Source organism: Mercurialis annua, linkage group LG7 (assembly GCF_937616625.2).
Source record: "Mercurialis annua linkage group LG7, ddMerAnnu1.2, whole genome shotgun sequence".
Lineage (NCBI taxonomy): Eukaryota > Viridiplantae > Streptophyta > Magnoliopsida > Malpighiales > Euphorbiaceae > Mercurialis > Mercurialis annua.
Window position 1 is genome coordinate 35,962,834 of NC_065576.1, and position 22,388 is coordinate 35,985,221.

Consider the following 22,388-nt stretch of genomic DNA (forward strand, 5'->3'; position numbering starts at 1 on the left):
CGATTTCAAAATTTTGAAAATTTTGATAATTGAGCCTAATGAATGTGGAGTCTTGGTTGACTGGTGCAAAATATACATGTAGAATACATGTATTCGATAGTTGAGCCAAAAAAGTGTAAAGTATGGCCGACCAAAGGTTGAAAATGAGAAAGAGACTTTTTATTTTAATATGAAGTGTTTTGAAAACGGAACGAGAAGTTGATAATCGGTTAATCAAATGCAATAGCGGCTATAAAGCATTCAGAAGGACTTTTAGCTGCAAGTATGGAAGCTATATGTGTGAAATTAGTTGATATTAACATAGTTTCACACCTTATAGGTAAAGCCTATAAGAGTAGGAATCGTATAAGAGGAGTAAGTCACCTCGAGAATAAGAGGTGCAACGATAAACAAGGATAACGACATCAAAGTGTAGGACTACATATATCAATAGTGGTGAATAAGACCAAAAATATCGATACCAATGTGTAGGATCGATGTATAGGACTATCACGACGATATGAACTTGCTATACGCAAATACATGAGTTCTAAAGAGAACAAAGATATAGGTCTATAACGTTTAGAAGAAGTGAATAAGGAAAACGATCGATGAGGCTAGTAAGCCATATAGACATCAAAGAATGTAAAAGGATGTGAAGGAGAAACTCAATAATGAAATTGAGCTGTAACACGAAAGTGTTATCAGATAGATCGAGATAAGGAATAAGGACCTGAAGTAAGATACCTACCAGAGGCATTCAAATATAAAAAAGTATAAGAACCAAAGATGGATAAAGGATGCGGAGAGATCGACTAAGATAATCAATGTGGAAAAGGTTTGGATAACCCACTCATATTATGTAGTACTCGATAAGGTAATCGAGGAATGGAAGTGGAAGCGTTGCTTAGAAAGTAACGAGAAGATAATAAGGAAATCGACTTCTATGAAGTCACGAACGCATGGAGTAAAAAATAATAAAGTTGGTCTAAGTATAAGATCAACCTTACTGATAGACGAGATATCATTAAAAAGGTGATAGAAGGATGTGCACACGGCCGAAAGTGCAACACGTCGATAAATTCAAAAGAGTAATTTCAATCTCTTATCGATAGTCGATATTGGAGAGATTGAAACAAGAAGTACAAGATGATCGAGAAACAAGACAACGATAAGAGCCGCACTGGACAATGGTAAACGGGTTACTAGCCCGACGTTCATTAGAACTAAAGGATTGAAAGATAATATGTACCGTGGAAAGGGACACGATACATATCAAGTAATGCCAAAAAAGGCATTCAACTTCATGAGATTCAGAAAGCCATGAAGTGTATGATTAGTAGTTATGGAAAGGACATTCCTAACAACCATAGGATGTGGAAAAGGATATCAGATTGAAGACCGTATAGAGCTAACTGTGAAGTTAAGCTAGTTAGTTAATGATCAGAGTGTCGGAGTGGAAGCGAAGGAGGAAAAGACAATCACATAGGTTATTAAATAATAGGAAGAAAAGAAACGTCAAGAAAAATGACGTCGGACTTTGATAACACTTGAAAGTCTATACGACATGAGAAAAGAATATAGATTCATCAAAGGATATTACAGCCTAACGAGTAAAAAAGTTAGGTTAAGACCTTGAGAAACACTCAAACGGGAATCAATGAGACTATTATGGAATAATAGTTCATTACAAATATCAAAGGAAGTAAAGAACCTCGCTATGTAAGCCAACCCCGATGAGCATAGTTGGCGACGACTAAGAGGACCGTTTAAGGAATGAATGAAATGTCGAAAGTAGTTCAGGTCTCCACGAACGTTGTAGACAGGAAGGTAAGGTATAAGAATCCAGAATGTAATTCAGATAAGGATTGTCTGAATACTTAGTTCAGATAGTATGTTCGTCTCTTACGTTCGCACTATGAATTTCTCGACATCGTTTTTAGATTTTTGTGATTTTTTAGGTTTTTTTTTATGATGATTTAAACATTTTGTAAATAAATTATTATAGATCTATGATTTTTTTTGTTGTTCTATTATTCATATAATTGTTTTTTCTTTTTCTTATTAATAGATTTGTTTATTTATTTTAATACTACTAATTTTGTGAAGAAAAAAATTGATTTATGGTGTATTTGCAATGTTTTTCTAGTATATTTACGTTATAAAGTATTTTTTGTGTATTTATAGTATATTTCAGGTATTTTTCGGTGTATCTATATTTTTTTGTGCAATTATGTCGTTTTTAGTATATTTATGATGCATTTGCATGTTTATGGTGTATTTGCAGTATTTATGGTGTATTTACAGTATTTATGGTGTATTTACAATGTTTATGGTGTATTTGCAGTGTTTTTATGGTATACACTATAAAAACACTGCAAGAATATCATAAATGCATTTTATATATATACTATTGTTATAGTATAAAAATACCATAGTTTGACTAAAAAAATACAATAGATACATTATAATACACCATAGTTACACTAAAAAATACGATAAAAAATTAAAAAACCAAAAACAATTATAAAACAAGAAAATAAATTATTAAAAAAATTTAAAAAGGTATTAGTGAAATTAAAAAAAAGGTATTTTTTGTAAAAAGAAAATTATATAAAATTATAAATAAAATAAAAACTAAGTATATTATAGGAAATTTCCTCCTTGTTGTGTTTATGTTGTTTGCCAACTTTTAACATGGCTTATGCTAAAGTACTGTACTTTATTTCTATCTAAAGTAAAGTTTTTTTTTGGCCTTTTTTTTTTGAAAAATGATAATTAATAAGCACAAGATTTTGGTTTTTGAATTGGAGTTTTTCGGCATGCGGATGCTAACTTGATTATGAAATAATATGTAAGTAGTGAAGTATATTGTGTTTATAATTTATATGATATTTATTAATTGATTATAACATTTATTATCTTAACGTGTCACTCAGTGGCGGATCCAAGAATTCATTTCAGCCCGGGCTAAATAACACATAGTAAATAAATTCATTTGCATAAAAATATGTAATAAAAAACAAATAATAAATATTACTTACATTAATTTTGATAAATACGGGGCAATTGCATTCTCCGAGTCTGCATAGCTTGAAAGCGCTGTAGAATGGACTCATTATCAATCTTCAAAAAAATTGCTTTTTCAATATAACATGATAAATTGTCGCTCAAAAACTCATCCCCCATTTTGTTACGCAAATCAGTCTTGATAATATTCATTGCTGAAAATGCCCTTTCAACTGAAGCAGTTGCAACTGGTAAAACCAATGCTAATTCTATCAATCGATAAATAAGAGGATAAATCAAGTACTTCTCTGTTTCCACCAGCTTCTTTGCAAGTTGTCTGATTCCCACAAGTTCAACAAAATCAGCCCTTTGCCTCACATCGTATATGTATATATCCAATTGATCGCTTAACATCGTCAAATCAAATGCAGAAAAATCTTTTGGATAAAACTCGGCTACACGGCGCAATTTAAGAGCATTAAATCTAGAAATTGTCTCGAATCCAGACAGCTTATGCAAGAAAGCAACTCATTATTCCCTTCTGAGAAACGACTATTCATCTCGTGCACAATCACATCAATAACCTAACAAAAGTAAAAAAATATTAAAGTGTAATAATAATTAAAAAATAGTATATTCAAGAAATTACTAACCTCAAAAAAGATTTCCACACGGAAACGGTGAAGATATGTTATACTTTGACCTTCACGTTTTGATGGACCACGGATTGGTAAATTATCATCCAAATTAGGCACGTCGATAGAATTTTCAACACAAAACTTGCATACCTCATCAAAAAGATTATTCCATCCATCTTCCCTAAATGATTGAAACTTGACCTTCACAGCATGTATCATGTCCATAGCATTCATAATATTTTGATTTTTCTCTTGCAAAACTTGTGACAGTCCATTTGTAATTGCCAATACTCTTTTCATCAAATGCAAGGTGAACACGAATTCAAAATTTTCCATTCAGTCAAGCAAACCCAAAGCTGCACCTCTATCCTTTGAACCAATCGCATCATCATGAACATTTCCAAGCACTTCCATTACTGAAGGCCACATCGCCAATATACGCAGTACCGTATGGTAATGAGAACCCCACCTTGTGTCTCCGGGTCTTGCAAGACTTGTCTCTTGATGCATCCCTCTTCCCGAAGAGATTTCACCATTTTCTAATTGTGTGACAATATGATCATGTTGGCTTTGTCTGAGTGCATCTTTTCTTTTACAGGAAGCTCCAACAGTGTTCACAATTAAGGATAAATAGCTAAATGAATTCTCCACAATCGGTAATGTTTTTGCAACTGCAATGATAAACAGATAAACAGATCCACCGAGATAAGCCAATCCACAGCACATCTCGGACCCGCCGATATAGGTCAAACATGACAAATAGAGCACACCAGAGACGGCTCACAACACATCTCGGACTCACCGACATATACCAAACGCAACCAATAAGAACAAACCGGAATGTCACGACATCACAAACCGATCAGAGCGACAACCTAAAGAGAGCATGTCTTTTTAGTTACCGAGCACAACCATTCCGAACACACGGGACAAATCTGTCAGAACGTACTCTGACATTCCAGACACAACAGCTGCACAGACAAAGAGAATGAAGTCAGACCTGTCGGCCCAGACAAAGAGGAACAAAGGACTTAATATAAAAGGCAAAAGGAAAGTAGGTAAAAAGGTTAATTCTCTTTCTCTCTCTAAAACTCTTAGTCTCTTTTCACTTCTTATTCTTTCTCTCACTAAAGCAATCACTAACTAGACCGTCGGAGTGGTTTGCCGGAATCCCCTTCCGGCACCCTTCTCACGGTTTTTTTGTACCTTGTAGGTACGGCCTGGAAGTGTTCATCAGAGATAGCAACGATTCAAGGTTACAAGTTATCATTTGGCGCCGTCTGTGGGAAAGAAAATAAGAAAGCTTCCCCCTTTCTATCCTTTTGGAAACTAATAGGATGAGTAGAGTAGAAGGAGATGATCCTGCAATCGGAGACAATAATACGCAAAGCAGTAGAACGGGAGAGGGACTCAACGCTCCACCGAGGAGAGCTGGGGGCGAAAGCTCGTTTTGCCCGATCACTACATCAATGGCGGGCGTTCACCCGAGCCCTATGTCGGGGATTACTACTTATTACCCGTGGGGAATGCCGTCGTCGAGTAACGTTCCTCCAACATCATACTCCACCCCTACGCACCAAACCACTCAAACCTTCTTACGACCAGGCGTAACCCCCATCAACCTCACATTCACCCCGAACGCCACCCCCACGCCTGGGCAAACCATCCCAGAAGTCCAAAATCCTACGCCAGCACAAATCCAAGAATACATCGAATTCCATACTCGGCAGCTAGCTTTCCTCCAACAGGTACAACAGGTCCATACTCGACCAACAGCCCCAACTGCAACCCAGGACAACACTACCACCCCGCCGTACATACCAACCGCACCACCCTACCCACAAGAATTCTACCAAGGCCAAAAAGCACCCGAGGAAACGAACCGCGAGAAAAATCCACGAGAACAAAATCCAGAACCAACACAGACCGGACATAAAACTCCAGAGGGGCATAAAAAGGCACTAAAACGGGTGGAAATCGAGGAGAGCGTGCATAGCTCGGATGCTGATTCCCCAAAGAAAAAGAACCTGGAGCAAGAAATCACCGAAAGGGTCAGAACCGAGATGGAGAAATTTAGAAGAAAAGAGCCGAGAAACACAAGCTTCCTGAACATCGGAAACCCTTTGTCAGCGGACATACGAGAAGAACCCTTCCCCTTAAACTACAAAACACCGCAGTTAGACGATTACAATGGAACAGGGGACCCGATCACGCACTTGAGCTGTTTCCAAGTGGTCATGATGGTGCAATGTTTGTCCGAAGCAGCTGTCTGCAAACTTTTCCCGACTACCCTAAAAGGACCAGCTGCCATCTGGTATCAAAGCCTAAAAGAAGGCTCCATCCGAAGCTTCGACGAGCTGGCGAGAGCTTTCCGAACACATTTCGCACCGAGCATACAACGAAAGAAAAAATCCAGTGACTTAAAACTCTGCTACCAGAAGCCAGGAGAAAGTCTGCAGAGTTACATCGGCCGATTCAACGCAGAAGCGGTCGAAGTGGGAAATTTGAATGATGATACCGTGATAGACGCAATGAAGGACAACACAACAATGATGGCCTTCCGGGACAACCTGATAACAAACCCGGTGCAAACTTACTCCCAGCTGATGGACCGAGCCTGGAACTACATAAATTTAGACGAAGAGCAGCGGCGAAAAGCCGCACAAACTACAACATCGTTCCGAACACCGAGGCCTAACTTCGATCAAAGTGCCAGGCATGATAGATTCGGACCAAGGAACCAACAACAAGCCGGTTCGCCGCGAACAGACCCACACCGACCAGTAAAAGTAGAAGACCAAGCTTTCATCCCACTCAATACCCCGAGATCACACATCTTGATGTGGATACAAAATAACAATGAGCCAGTGAGATACCCACCCAAACTACAATATGAAGGAGACAGGAAAAAATATTGTCAGTTCCATGACGGTCACGGCCATGTTACCGACGAATGCGGAAGCTTGAAAAAAGAAATTGACCGTTTGGTACAAGTCGGTCGTTTAAAAGACTTTGTAGCACAGAGCAAAAATTACAACTCGGGAGGAAGAAACCAAAGGGACAACAATGGAAAAAGAGAGGAAGCACCACCACCAAAAAGACAAAACGTGTCAGGAATAATCAACACAATAGCAGGCGGAATGATGGACCCAGAATATAAACGAGGAAGACGGAAAAGGCAGAAGATGGTAATGAACATATCAATGACGAAAACTATGCCAGAAGTGAGCTTCGGGCCAACTGACGGGGAAGGAATAGATTTTCCTCACCAGGACCCGCTGGTAATCTCGGGTTTGATAGAAAATTTTTGGGTGATGAGACAATTGGTAGACGAAGGAAGCTCAGTTAACCTAATCACAAAACAGGCATACCTCGGAATCGGCTGCTCAATACTAAATCTTAAACCAGTCAAAACCCCCTTAGCTGGCCTAGGGGGAACACCGGTACAAGCCGAAGGAGTAGCAGAATTAACGGTAGAGCTGGGGAAAGAAAACGGGTCCAAAGAAGGAGGCTTGGTCGGCATCACTAAGAAATTTAAAACACTGTTCATGGTTGTTGACATGCCACTTGCTTACAACGTCATACTCGGCCGACCTATGTTGTACAGCACAGGAGCGGCCACATGCATTAAATACTTGTGTATGAAAATACCAACCGAGGAAGGAGTGGTAACAGTCAGAGGAAGGCAAGACATTGCCAAGCAGTGCTACTTGGTATCGATGGAAGCGGTATCAGAGACACTAGCCATTGAAACAATGGAGATACCAGACTCGGATGAGGGAAAGCTCGAACCACACGGAAAGATAGAAAGAGTTAGCCTGGCAGGTATAACACCAAGATCGGTCCAATTAGGCGCAGAACTGCCCAAGCCAGTAAAGCAGGAGATAACCGACATGCTGATCAGAAACGAAGTCGAGTTTGTCAATACACCAGGCGAAATAGAGGGAGTCGACCCGACCATAATATCACATAAACTCAATGTCGACCCAAAACACAAACCAGTCAAACAAAAGAAAAGAGCTTTCGCAGTAGACAGACAGATCGCCATCAGAGCCGAAGTAGACAAACTGCTTACAGCAGGTTTCATCAGAAGAGTATACTATCCGGAGTGGCTATCCAATGTCGTGCTCATAAAAAAGCCGAACGGAAAGTGGAGACTGTGCATAGATTTCACAGATCTAAACCGAGCATGCCCGAAAGACAGCTACCCCTTGCCAAACATCGACCAGTTGGTCGACTCAACCAGCGGCTACGAAGTGTACTCGTTCATAGACGCAGCCCAAGGATACCACCAAATCCCAATGCACAGAGACGATGAAGAAAAAACAAGCTTTGTTACCGACAACGGCACATACTGCTACAAACAAATGCCATTCGGACTAAAAAATGCAGGGGCAACATATCAGCGTCTAATGAATTTCGTATTCAAAGACCAGATCGGTCGCAATATGGAAGTTTATGTAGACGACATCATCGTCAAGTCCAAAAAAGTAGAAGATCATGCGAGAGACTTGGAAGAAGTCTTTACAAAACTAAAAAAATACAAACTCAAGCTAAATCCAGACAAGTGCGCCTTCGGAGTCCCAGCAGGAAAATTCCTAGGATATCTCATCTCCCAGAAGGGTATCGAGGTAAATCCAGAAAAAACAAAAGCAATCCTAGATATGAAGGCGCCAAAATCAGCTAAAGAAGTTCAGAAGCTAAATGGAAAAATCACAGCCCTCGGTCGATTCGTATCTAACTCGGCCAAAAGATGTCTCCCATTCTTTAAAACATTGAGAAATGCAAAAAAGTTCGAGTGGACCGATGAATGTCAACAATCTTTCGAAGAACTCAAGAAATTCCTGAGTTCACCACCATTGCTCGGAAGGCCGGAAACCGGAGAAGTACTATACCTATACTTAAGTGTCACTAACGAAACAGTGGCATCGGTACTGGTGAAGGAGGAACTGACTGAGCAAAAGCCGGTATACTACACGAGCAAGGTGTTGAAAGGTCCCGAGATCCGATACAGTAAAATTGAGAAGTTTGCACTCGCATTGGTTTTAACAGTGGAAAAGCTAAAAAGATACTTTCAAGCTCACACTGTCGTAGTCCGAACAAACCAACCCCTACGAAAAGCACTGGCAAGACCGGAAACATCAGGACGGTTAATCAATTGGTCAGTCATGATAGGATCATACGACATCAAATACGAGCCGCGAACAGCAATGAAAGCCCAGATCTTAGCCGACTTTGTAGCCGAAACAACAACACACGACCAACCCACCGAAGTAGACAAGGGTCTTACCAGCTGGACATTGCAAGTCGATGGGGCATCAAATATAACCGGAGCCGGAGCAGGCATAATACTTAGAGGGCCACACAAAATCAAAATGCAACACTCAATCCACCTTAATTTCCCAGCAACCAACAACGCAGCAGAGTATGAGGCTTTGATAAATGGGTTGAGGATGGCTACAGTGGTGAAGACTGAATATGTCAAAATCCAGAGTGACTCTCAGCTAGTGGTTAATAAGGTACTCGGAACATACGAGGTGAAAGACCCAGAAATGAAAAAATACGTAGACCGAGTGAAAGAGCTACTTACAAAAATTACCGAAGAAGGCGGGAAATGGGAGTTGGAGCAAATCCCCAGGGAAGAAAACACCGAAGCAGACACACTAGCAAAGGCAGGAGCATCCAGAGAGATAATGCCGAGCATACCATGCTCAGTTCAAAACTTCAGCAGTATCCAAAATCCTGAAGCTACATTCCTCATAAACCCTTTAGATCAGTGGATGGAACACATCATTTCATACATCGAGAATGGGAATCTGCCCGAAGATAACAAAGCAGCAAAGAAGGTAAAACGCCGAGCACCACACTTCTCATACCGAGACGGGACTCTATACAAAAAATCCTTCTCACACCCCTGGTCCAGATGCCTCACAGTAGAAGAAGGGAAATATGTATTGGCTGAGATACACGAAGGTATATGTGGAAGTCACATCTCGCATCTAGCTCTCTGCCGAAAAGCTGTTCTACAAGGTTACTACTGGCCGACACTGGCACAAGACGCAGCAAACCTGGTACAAAAATGCGAAAAATGTCAGTACCACCAAAACGTCCACCATCAGCCAACAGCAGAACAAAACCCAATAGTAAGCCCTTGGCCATTCAGCATGTGGGGAATAGACATTGTCGGGCCTTTTCCAGTGGCAAGTGGACAGCGAAAATTCCTGATAGTAGCAGTCGACCACTTCTCAAAATGGGTAGAGGCCGAAGCTGTGTCCACCATAACAGAAGCACGAGTTCGAAGCTTCGTCCGAAGAGAAATCATCTGTCGTTTTGGGATTCCAAAAACCATCATAACCGACAATGGAAAGCAGTTCGACAACAAAAACTTCAGAGAATTCTGCAAAGAAAAAGGAATTGACCTAAGGTTCACTTCGGTCACCCACCCACAAAGCAACGGAATGACAGAAGTCACCAATCGGACCATTGTTAATGGCCTGAAAAAACGCCTCGACGAAGCTAAAGGGCGATGGGCCGACGAGCTACACAATGTACTATGGTCATACAGAACCACACCAAAAGCTGGCACAGGAAGAACACCATACAGTTTGACCTATGGGTGCGAAGCAATGGTACCAGTCGAAATTGGCATGCCCACCATCAGAGTACAATACTTCGACGAACAACAAAACGAAGAAAACACCAAAATTTGCCTCGATCTGCTAGAAGAGAGAAGAGATCAAGCATTAATGCACATCGAAGCATACAAACAAAGGATGGCAACATATCACAACAAACGAGTCAAACCGTTGACATTCGAAGTAGGCGACCTGGTACTACGACGAGCTGATATAGCAAGAGGAAACGCAGGCATCTCCAAACTCGGAGCTAATTGGGAAGGGCCTTACCAAGTAAAGAAAGTGGGAAAAGGTGGAGCCTATCACTTAACCTACATGTCCGGAAGAGACCTACCAAGAACCTGGAATGCCAGAGTTCTCAAAAGATTCTACCAGTAGACAACATTCAGTTAATCGAGTCTGTCAGGGGTTTTTTCACTTGCATTTAGGTCAAAGTCGGCTGTAGGCCCAAAATGCAAGTTTTTCCCCTATCAATAAAAGAAAAAGAAAAAACAAAAACGAAATGTGCAACACCGTAATTAGAAAAAAGCAAAATCCGAACAAAGCAATCGCTTTATCCGAACAAAGCAATAGCTTTAAAAGACAAAGCAATTGCTTTATCCGAACAAAGCAATTGCTTTATCCGAACAAAGCAATTGCTTTATCCGAACAAAGCAATAGCTTTAAAAGACAAAGCAATTGCTTTATCCGAACAAAGCAATTGCTTTATCCGAACAAAGCAATTGCTTTATCCGAACAAAGCAATAGCTTTAAAAAGCTTAAAACAATCGTTTTATCCGAACAAAGCAATTGCTTTATCCGAACAAAGCAATAGCTTTAAAAAGCTTAAAACAATCGTTTTATCCGAACAAAGCAATAGCTTTAAAAGACTAAAAACAATCGTGTTATCCGAACAAAGCAATAGCTTTAAAAAACTAAAAACAATTGTTTTATCCGAACAAAGCAATAGCTTTAAAAAAAAAAAAGAAAAAAAAAAGAAAAAACAATCGTTTTATCCGAACAAAGCAATAGCTTTAAAAGACTTAAAGCAATCGCTTTCTCCGAACAAACTCATAAGTTAGAACAACATAGAAACAAAGAAAAAGCAAATAAACAAATAAAAACCGAGCACACAGATGAAACAAAAAAGGAAAATTATATACATAGATCACTGAGAACAATCCGAACAAAAAGTTGATTCATTACAAAAACTAATCTATTACAGCCCGAGAAATATCATCGGGCAACTGTGCACCATTTCCAGACATGGAACCACCACCCTCACTCAGCCCGGCCTCTTCATAATGACTCACATCAAGCTGGCCGAGCACCGAGGGAGCAACAGTTGTCTGACCAGTCCTCTGGTCACTAGCAACTTGGGCATTCTCTTGATCTATCCGATCAAACTCTTTGCTCAGCTCGGCTATCATTTCAGTAGCTGCATCAGACACTTCGGCCTTCTTGCGCAGAAACACCTCGTACATAGCAGCTACGTCCAGATACAGACATTCCGGATCAGCGTCAGGGAGCAACAGAGGCCCCACTCTATCTTTCAGATCATCCTCCAGAAGGTCAGTCAATTGACCAAACTCAGCGGTAACCTCGGTTCGAACAGCCTTCATAGCCTTCTCCAGCTCCTCCGAAGATAACCGCTTCTGCTCGGCCAAAACTGCATCATGCTGCTCTCTCTGCTTGATGAGCTCCAACTCATGTTTTCGTTTTAGCTCAACTCGAGCCTCGGTCAAGTTAGCCACCTCTTTCTTTAGATCCGCAATCTGCGCATTATACTCATTGATATGATTGTCCAGCACAGATTGAACATTGGCTCGAGCAATCTGCTCAGACTCCAAAGCAGCAGCAGCAGACTCGGCTTTCTCCCGATCAGCAGACGCCTGGTTAACCAAGTCGTCCTGAACCGAACGGGCACCGAGCAGGTGGTTGATCAACTATCAAAAATAAAAATCAGGATCAGCACAAACCACACAAAAATACATATAAACAAAATCAAAATTTTTTTTTTCCTACCTGAAAGGCCAACGAACAACCCCCATCAATAAATGTGCTAGTGGGGGACAACATCTATGACAAAACAGCAACCAAAAGACACGTGTAACAAAAGCGCTGGCAATAAATACACGCAATAAAAACAAAACACACTCGGACATAAAATCCTTGGACATAAATATCCAACACACCAGGGGGGGACTTGTGATAAACAGATAAACAGATCCACCGAGATAAGCCAATCCACAGCACATCTCGGACCCGCCGATATAGGTCAAACATGACAAATAGAGCACACCAGAGACGGCTCACAACACATCTCGGACTCACCGACATATACCAAACGCAACCAATAAGAACAAACCGGAATGTCACGACATCACAAACCGATCAGAGCGACAACCTAAAGAGAGCATGTCTTTTTAGTTACCGAGCACAACCATTCCGAACACACGGGACAAATCTGTCAGAACGTACTCTGACATTCCAGACACAACAGCTGCACAGACAAAGAGAATGAAGTCAGACCTGTCGGCCCAGACAAAGAGGAACAAAGGACTTAATATAAAAGGCAAAAGGAAAGTAGGTAAAAAGGTTAATTCTCTTTCTCTCTCTAAAACTCTTAGTCTCTTTTCACTTCTTATTCTTTCTCTCACTAAAGCAATCACTAACTAGACCGTCGGAGTGGTTTGCCGGAATCCCCTTCCGGCACCCTTCTCACGGTTGTTTTGTACCTTGTAGGTACGGCCTGGAAGTGTTCATCAGAGATAGCAACGATTCAAGGTTACAAGTTATCATGCAACAACTACCAATTGAAGCTGGTGAGCAAAACAATGAACATACCTAACATAAGGATTCTCATTAAGTATGAGAGCCTTTAAACCGTTGAATTCTCCACGCATGTTTGAAGCCCCATCATATACTTATCCTCGCAGTCTAGATATTGATAGTCCATACTTGGAAAAAAACTTGTCAATAGCTTCCTTTAAAGTATGTGATGAAGTATCTGCTACATGCTCAATTGAAAGAAACCTCTCAAGGATTTCTCCATGATCGTCAACATATCTCACCATAATAGCCATTTGTTCTTTCACAGAGTTATTGCGGGATTCGTCAACCATGAGTGTGAAAAAACGATCTCCAATATTCTTAATAATAGTAGTTCTCACTTCTTCTGCACAAGCATTCACTATTTCTTTTTGAATACTTGGAGCAGTCATCTGATTGTTTCCTATAACATTAAAAAAATAATTTGATAATTAGACATAATTAAATTATATTACTATTAAATGTAAATTAATTAAATTATATTTACAAATTACCTGGAGTATTAATATTTAACACCTTTGCAATCTCTTCATTATGCTCACAATCCCTTTGGAGTAACTCAAGAAAGTTGCCTCTACTCAATGAATCATTCGACTCATCATGTCCTCGAAAAGCTAATCCTTGTTTGAGTAAGAATCGAATAACATCCAATACTGCTGTCAATCGAGTACGATAAGCAACCTCTGCATGAGAAGAATGCTGAGTAAATATGTGCTTCACACTTTCTCGTTGGTTTTTATATGCTTCATATTTTCTCGCAGCATAATTGTGGTCAGTCAACATTTCCAACATGTTCTCCCAAGCTAGCTCTTGCATTCTTCCAATTATAAAAATTCTGTTTTTGTGAATACTTCTCGACCGCCTTGAGATTTGGGTTTTGGCGGTTTAAACAAATAACACCATAAGCAAAATCATGCATCTTTTGATACACTATACTCTAACCACACATAATCACGAAACCAAGTGCTTTGAAAACTTCTATTTTGATTTCCAAATTTTTTCTGAGGAAATTTATGACCCTTTGGTTGACAAGGACCTTTAAGCACATACGCACGTCTCACTTCATCTCTAATATTGATTTCATAGTCATCAATCGAAATTCGTTCTCCAGGGTCCGCAATTATATCAGTAGAATCAAACTCAACACATTTTCTTTTTTCTCCCGATAATGCACCCAAATCATCTCCTTTATCACAAGAATTAACAATTTTTGGTGTTCTAATAACATATTTATCCATAACCTAAATACAATTATTTTAATTAGTTTTATCATACAATTTAATTTAATATTCACAAAAATATCAAAATAATAATATTCATCAAATATTTATTAATAAAATAAATGATAATAATTTAGAATACTTACTTGTTGTAGTCCAATTCCTTTTTTTGATTTTTTATGAATAAATCAAATGGAAAACCTAAACAAATGGAATTGAATTATTTCACCATAAGACAAATAAATTAATTAAATAAAATTTAAAAAGAAAAAGACTTACCCGAAGTTAGAGGTTAATTGATTTTGGAGGAGAATTTGAAATTGAAAAATTAGGTTATGATATTTAGGAATTAGGTTGTAGATTTTGAAATTAGGTTAAAGAGTTTGAATGGAGAATTTAAAGAATAATAAAAGTTACCTCAAATGCCATAAATCTAGAGAAATTGAGGGATTGAAGTGAAACTTTGTAATTTGTAAATTAAATAGGTGGCGGGGGCTGATTTTTATTGGTGGGGGAAGTGGGAGTTTGGGGCTGATGCATTTAATAAGCATCAGCCCTATTTGGCCGTTTCTTCTGCTCTGTTTTAACAGAGCAGATGAAACCTTAAAGAAGGGGCCAAAACGACGCCGTTTTGGCCCCTTATATTTTTAATTAGATAGAGGCCAAAACGGCGTCATTTCGGCCTCTATTTAATTAAAAAAATAATTTTGGCCTCTTCATTAGACAAAAAATTGCAGCGTTCTCAGCCTTTTTCCTCAGCCTAGGCAGCCATGGCTGATTTTCAGAAGATTAGCACCGGTCCTCCAAACTTCTGGCGGCAGCCCGTGCTCAAACCTACCCGGGCCCAAGGCTAGATCTGCCCCTGGTGTCACTCGATAAATAGATGGTTTATAATTTTAATGGCGAATTTGGTTCACATAAATATTTTTCGTTTTCTAAAGTTAAAAAAAATATGAAAAGTTAGGTAATTTTTAAATTTCAAAAAAAGATATCTAATTTTTAATGTAAAGTTAATGAATTTAAATTTGATGATTGTTAATCAATATTTTAATAAAATTTGATCGAGAAAATTAATGTGGAATCAAAATATGGGTGTGTGACGTTGTCACTTTATTACGGCTTAATTATCCAAAAGTACCCGATCTTTTTGATTTTTTGATTTATGGCCTCACTTTTTAGAGGCCTCAATTTTATCTCATTTTCCAATTTTAATTTTCAATTTTGGTCATTTGTTTAAAATGGAGTTAAAAAATTTTAAATTTTTCATTTATATTACTTCATATTAATGTTTCGATTTGCATTTTTATCATAATATATTTTAAAAAGGGTAAATGTCATAAAAATTCATCAACTTTACACATTTTTTCATTTTAATCACGTAGTTTAGATTTTTTATTTTCACACGAACTGCCATTTTTTTCAAATTCATATACGGTGCTGAGATGTCACGTCTCCATTGGTGTAATTCGCTGAGGTGGAGGTCATTTTACACCAATAAATGAGTGTCACCTCAGCACCTTGTATGAATTTGAAAAAAAGTGGTAGTTCGTGTATGAAAATGAGAAAATTTAAACTACATAATTAAAATAAGAAAACGTGTAAATTTTGTGATTTTTTTTGAAATTAACATTTTTAAAAATGAAGTTATAGGTTTATGTTAATATTTTCTCACTCCAATTCAAACAAAATATTATTAAAAATGAAAATTAAAGATTGCTAAAATTAAAGATTTTGAAAGGTAAGTTTATAAACGAAAAAAATTAAAAAAGGTGAAATATTTTTGGATGATTAGTCCGTTTATTTATTATGAGGTGATTTTGTATAAATTTTTTAGCTAGTCATAACTCTCTTTATGTTGTTAGCTACATTATCGGTTAGATTTTAATAAAATACCAAAAACTTTTTTTTTGGATACAGGGTACATGAGGTGTCCTGAACGGGTCTCAACTATGAGACGGCATCTTTAAGCCTTCCACATTCAGACTAATCTCCACTCGAGCCGGGTAGGTCCCTTTCGGGAGGCAAAGCTCTGGCCCCAAATTTTAAACGGCTGCATATATGAGTACGGTTCGAACCCGCGACCTCACTTAAGCTAGAAGAGTGCCTTACCAACTCATCTACGCCTTGGTATCCAATTTAAAATTAGGCCAAAAGTCACCGACTTCCAATATTTGTAACCCTGTTTTCTGGTGCATAAAAAATATCTACAGATCTGTTCATATTAAATCTAAATTCAACAGTTACTTTTTTTTTGTCTATGATCTGTTTTTTTCTAGGTTAAATCTAATCTATGAACACATACAGTTTCGATAATCGGCTACACATCTCTGATTTTGCCATCTTTTTACCAACTCTGTTTTAATTTCTAAATAATGATGACATGAATATATAAGCAAGATTACTTGTAATTAATTCCTTTTCCTTTTCCCTCTTATCAGAATCATTACAGAAACAAACTTCTGCAGAAAAAAAGAGCAAAAAAGAAACAAGAAAAAAAAAACTCCATACAATTCATGATCATCATCATCATCTTCTAGTTGCTGCAATTTTGTTGGCTTCTCACTCTACTTCCCCAGCTCATGTTCTCTGCATCTTTGCTAATATTGCTTCTTCTAATCAGCTCTGAAAGCTGAGACTGCCACCTGTCTTCCCACTCACTCTTATCATCAACTTCCTGGTTTGATCTCTTTCTTGCTGAGAAAATTGTCTGCAACCCACCTCTACTGATATGTCTGTCATACACAGCTCTGCTTTCAGGATCGGACAACGTTTCATAAGCCTCTTGAACCTGGAGAAACCTCTGCGTGTACTCTTCGGTTCTTTCGGGGGGCGAAACGTCTGGATGGTATTTTCTTGCTAGTTGTTTATACGCTTTCTTGATTTCTGATAGGGTTACAGTTTCTGAGATGCCAAGTAGCCCATAGAAACTCTGCGTGTCGGCGTAAACAGTTTCCGTGACGGAAGTCGCGGTGGCCGCGGCCATGATTGGAGCGATTCTGGTGGATTTGGAGTTGGTTCTGAGAGGAAAAGTTGATCTGGAGAATCGGGTGTTGAAGCTAAAATGAGTGGTTGGCTCAAGAAAAGATGTTCGAGTTGAGAGATTGAGCTTTGAAGATGTGTACAAGGAAGTTTGAGCTCTGGTGGTGGAGATCATTGTGTTGTTCATATTTGTGATCTTAATTTGCGTTTCTTTTTTGTTAACTCTATTTTGAGAATGTGATGATGAAGGGAAAATTATGATGTTGCATTTATAGAGGGGAAAGGAGCTTCGGATACTATTGTGCAAAATAAAATAAGAGTAGTGATTAAAAATACAATCATAAAAGGACAAAAGTTATCGTGTCATTGAATGTTTATTGAAATGTAGAACAAAATAAAAATTAAATTTTATATGGGTATAAAATTTAATGCTATTACATATAAAAATATATTATTTTAATTTAAATAATTAAAACCAATTTTTCTAATTAATACTAATCATTTTTTATTTAGATTACTTTATTTTTTTTAATATTTATATCCATTTAGATGTGTATCAGTTTATAACGTATGGATATTTACTGGACAACTGTAGTTAATAGTTGTAGCCAGTAGATAATATTAGTTGTATATTTTAATATATAAGTATTTTATACTATAAATAAATGGAATAGTTTTAAATAAAAATAATTAATATTTCAAAAAAAGAGTAAAATTGATTCTTTTTAAGGAGATAAAGTTTAAATTTAAAATTTAAATAAAAAATAAAAATATTTATTTTGTATATATATTTTCATAAAAAAATTAATTAATTATGGTATAGTACGATAATTGTTAATTTTATGTTATTTATATATAATTAAAGTTAATTGTTTGAAAAGTTGAAATTAATTGTTCCTAGATTAGACTCATCACTCAAACAAGAGTATAAACGGACTGAGCCGAGTTCGGCCAAATTCAACCGCAAACTTGAATGTTTTATATAAGCTCGACTTCGAGCTCTACTTCAGATGGATTTATATTATTATAATTTCAAATTTGAATTCGAGTGATATTCGAACACTCATACTTTTTAGTTCAAATGAAAATGAAAATTATTATATCTGATATAATATAGCTTTTTCCGTTATAAAATATAAATTTAACCAATTTAAATTATATACACCCGATTTATATATGTAAATAGTCAATAATAAAAATATAAATTGTTATTTTACACAAAAGAGATGTTTATCTATAGGTCTAATTATTTAAAAAAACTAATTATTTAAAAAAACTTCCACCTTATAATATTTTTTCGTTTATATCCCGATTTAGGAAAAAATTCATTTATACCCTTTTTTTGATTTTCGTTTTCAACTCTACCCCCAAAAATTAATTTTTTAACAATTTAATTAATTAAAGGATGCAAATATTAAAAATAATAAAATAGAAGAGTTATATTATATTTTTTTCTATTTGTAAAAATACAAATTAATCCTCTAACTTTAAAACTATTTAAATAAATCCTAAAAATTTAATCGTTTTAAATTTTTTTATTTAAAAAACTTCCAACCTACCATTGTATTTCTTCGATTTACCAATCCGCTACCAAAATCCAATTATTTTTTTATAAAAATTAAATATTTTTTTTTAATTTTTTTAGGAGGAGCTCCTCCTTCATGGAGGAGGAGCAGCTGCTGCTTCGAGCATATCGCGCTCCTCCTCCATGGAAGAGGAACAAATTGCTGCTCTTCCTCACATGAAGGAGGAGCAGATCTGCTGCTCCTCCTCCATGACGGAGGGGTAGCGGGCTCTTCCTTCATTACGGAGAGTCGGAAATTATTATTTTTTAATTAAAAATTATATATTTTTATGGTTTTGTATTTTGAACATTATAAGTTTAATTTTGTAAAGAAGGAGGTATTTTTGTATTATTAATAACATTAAAGTCTAATTAGAATATAGGTTAAAAAATGAAGGATTATTTTAAATTTTTTTCTAAATAAAAAGAATTCAATTTAATGCTTTGAGATACAGTTGAAAATGAAAAATCGAAAAAATGGTACAAATGAATTTTTTTCTAGGTCAGGGTATAAACAAAAAAATATTACAATGTGGAGTTTTGTTAAGTAATTAAACCTTATCTATATTTGCAAATCTCGTAATTTTTTTAATTAATATTTAAATTTGACTTATAATAGAATAGCTTACATTTAAATTCGACTCCAACAAATTTGAATCAATTTTAATTTTATTTTAATTGATTTCAAATAACGTAGATCAACTCATTTGCACCCCTAATAAAGTAATGACAAACTCAAGAATCCAATTAGAATTTGCATTCCTTTAATGATATTTCTAGAACAAGCTTTGGGCCCATGGCGTTAATTAGACAAGACATCGACTTGATGATTTGGAACTGAATTGTCAAAAGTAATTAAGTGACAATGTGACATGATTAATTACGTAGTAGACGTGTTTAGGCCAGTGGGGTCCTTATTTTAATTTACTTTTTCAAAGATATATCGGCCAGTACAAAATTCATGATTTCAGGAGGGACATTTCCTCTCCACCGTTGGCCGGAGTCATTTCTGTTAAATGCAACTTTGCTAAATAATATGCAATTCTATTCAGTTTCCGACAAACATGTTTAACCTCCAAACGGACTTCCCCATTCACCACTGTTATATGAATGTTTATCCCATACAATGGATGTGTCACGTCATTTTTACATAATTAGAAACTATCAAATTAACTTCATTGCACGGCTTATATTTGTGATTGAAAGTATCCACTATATTTTTAGAATCAAAATTGATCCTAAAAGCAATAGTTTTCCTTCATAGCCACATAAATTCCATCTCTGATCACAATAGCTTCTCCTACATCCATTTCTGGTAACCATCTATACTTCTGGAGGTACCCGTCTTAAGTCTTTTGCTCCTTTAGCTGCCCTTTGCAGAAGATCATTGCCACCATTTCTTTTGCCTATACTCTTTTCTTTCTGGTACTCTTCGACATAACCATAAGCCCATTCAACCATCATACTCTCAGGTTTTCTTGGACTATCAAAGGGATAGTTGTTTATGTCATTCCAGACCAACCAAAGTATCACTTAAATTTCAAAGTCATTCTTCTGTAACACAGAGAAAGCATGTATTATAAAATCCTTAATGCTCCACTCCTTTCCAGGTTGCACTAAGCCATCAATATTGTTCCAATTTTGCCAGATCAATTTTGCTTTCTTGCAAAACCATAAAACATGCATAATATCCTCAACCCCCGACTTGCAAGCACTACAACTATGATTCACCTGCATTCCACGTTTAATCATATTAACATTACTGAGATCCATTCATGAAAACACCTTCATAAGAAAATTTTAATTTTTGAGGGTAATCTCATTTTCCACATACACTTCCACCACCTCTGAATCATGTCCAAATATGAGCTGGATTGATTATCCTTCATCTCATAAGCAACTCTATAAGCACTTCTCATTATGAAACAACATTTCTTATCATAATGCCATCTAATACATCTGGAACATCATTATAAGCCAATGGAATTCTGCAAATTTCATCAACATCCATTAGCAAAAAATTATGCTCAATCAGCTTTCAATCCCATCTTCCCCCACTAGAATAAGCATGCTCACTTTAGCTTCACCATCCAGCTCTTGAGGGCTGATAATCTTGTAGGATTTTTCTCTTAGGAGCCATTTGTCCTGATAAACATTAATATGCTCCCCATTACCAACTCTCTATCTAATCCCTTCTTCCAGAATTTCACAATCACATATTATACTTTTCCAAGTATAAGAAGCCATACATGGACATCAAGCTTCAAGAAAGGAGCTATTCTTAAAATACTTGTTTTTCAACATCTTTGCCATCATGCAATCTGGATTTGTAAGAATTTTCTAGCTTTGTTTAGCAAGAAGACTCTTATTAAAACGCTCTAAATCTCAATAACTCATGCCTCCATCACATTTATCCTTACACAAAAATTACCATCTGCTCTAATGAATTTTCCTCTTGCCATCATTGCACCCCACCAAAATTTATTACAGATTTTTTCAATCTCACATATCATACTTTTTGGCAATCTGAAACAATTCATGTAATATGTAGGAATGGCCTCAAGACCTCCTTACCTCCGCTCAAAAACAGATTTCCTTTCCATGCCTTAAGCTTTTTCCAAATCCTGTCTTTAATAGCTTGAAAACTATCCTTTTTCCTTCTTCCCACAAGAGAAGGCAAGCCCAAATACCTCTCATGAAATTGCACCATATTGATTTGATGTTTTGCTGCAATTCTTGCTTAGGTCATCCTTAGTGCCCTTGCCAACATAAAGCAGATTTATCAAAATTAATTATTTGGCCAGAAGCTTTGCCATAAATTTGCAACATGGTCTTAATCACCATGCATTCTTGTCTGTTAGCCCTTGCAAACAACATGCTATCATCAGCAAAGAAAATATGAGAGGCATGACAGTCCTCCCCAAAAATATGTCCCTGAATTAACTTATTGTCAACAGCCTGATGAACTTTTATGATCCTTGGGCACAAATTAAGAAAAGGTAAGGGGATAAAGGGTCCCCCTACCTCAACTCTCTGTGAGGTTCAATTTTACCCCTCACCTCACCATTCATTAAGAAAAAAATTCACAGGACACACACAGTTCATAATCTTATGCACCCACACCTCATTGAACCCCATTTTCATCATCATAGCTTTTAAGAAACTCCACTCAACCCTATCATAGGCTATAGACATATCCAATTTTAAGGCTATAGGTCTATTAGTCTTCTTAAAAGATCTTTTAATAGTACGAATACACTCAAAACCAATGAGAGCACTATTTATGATTCGCCTATCAGGAACAAAGGCAGATTAGGATTTGTCAATAATATCATCTTAGACTTTTTCAATCTGTTTGCCAAAGTCTTAGCTATAATCTTATAAACAACACTACAAAGGCTAATTGGCTTGAAATCAGACATTCTGGTAACCTTTTTAACTTTAGGAATAAGAGCTATAATAGTTTTGTTTACACAGCTCAATCCAGCATTATTATTCAGAGCTTGTAAACATACCTTTGTAACATCCTTTCCAACAATTTTCCAGTACTTAT

At 37.0% G+C, this 22,388-nt stretch overlaps 3 protein-coding genes across 3 annotated transcripts; all 3 read right to left on the minus strand.

Annotated features, from left to right (window-relative positions):
- Nucleotides 1–3,024: 3,024 nt before the first annotated feature.
- On the minus strand, nucleotides 3,025–3,962 carry LOC126657112 (uncharacterized). Its single transcript, XM_056103794.1, has 3 exons — nucleotides 3,642–3,962; nucleotides 3,497–3,572; nucleotides 3,025–3,443 (listed from the first exon to the last, which is right to left on the minus strand). The coding sequence occupies exons 1-3, from the start codon at nucleotides 3,960–3,962 to the stop codon at nucleotides 3,025–3,027; spliced, it is 816 nt and encodes a 271-aa protein (XP_055959769.1).
- A 9,205-nt stretch (nucleotides 3,963–13,167) lies between these two features.
- Nucleotides 13,168–13,888, minus strand: LOC130014842 (uncharacterized). Its single transcript, XM_056103795.1, has 2 exons — nucleotides 13,567–13,888; nucleotides 13,168–13,475 (listed from the first exon to the last, which is right to left on the minus strand). The coding sequence occupies exons 1-2, from the start codon at nucleotides 13,886–13,888 to the stop codon at nucleotides 13,168–13,170; spliced, it is 630 nt and encodes a 209-aa protein (XP_055959770.1).
- A 2,793-nt stretch (nucleotides 13,889–16,681) lies between these two features.
- On the minus strand, nucleotides 16,682–17,544 carry LOC126656633 (chaperone protein dnaJ 20, chloroplastic-like). Its single transcript, XM_050351243.2, has one exon. The coding sequence runs from the start codon at nucleotides 17,456–17,458 to the stop codon at nucleotides 16,826–16,828; it is 633 nt and encodes a 210-aa protein (XP_050207200.1). The 5' UTR covers nucleotides 17,459–17,544; the 3' UTR covers nucleotides 16,682–16,825.
- Nucleotides 17,545–22,388: the final 4,844 nt, after the last annotated feature.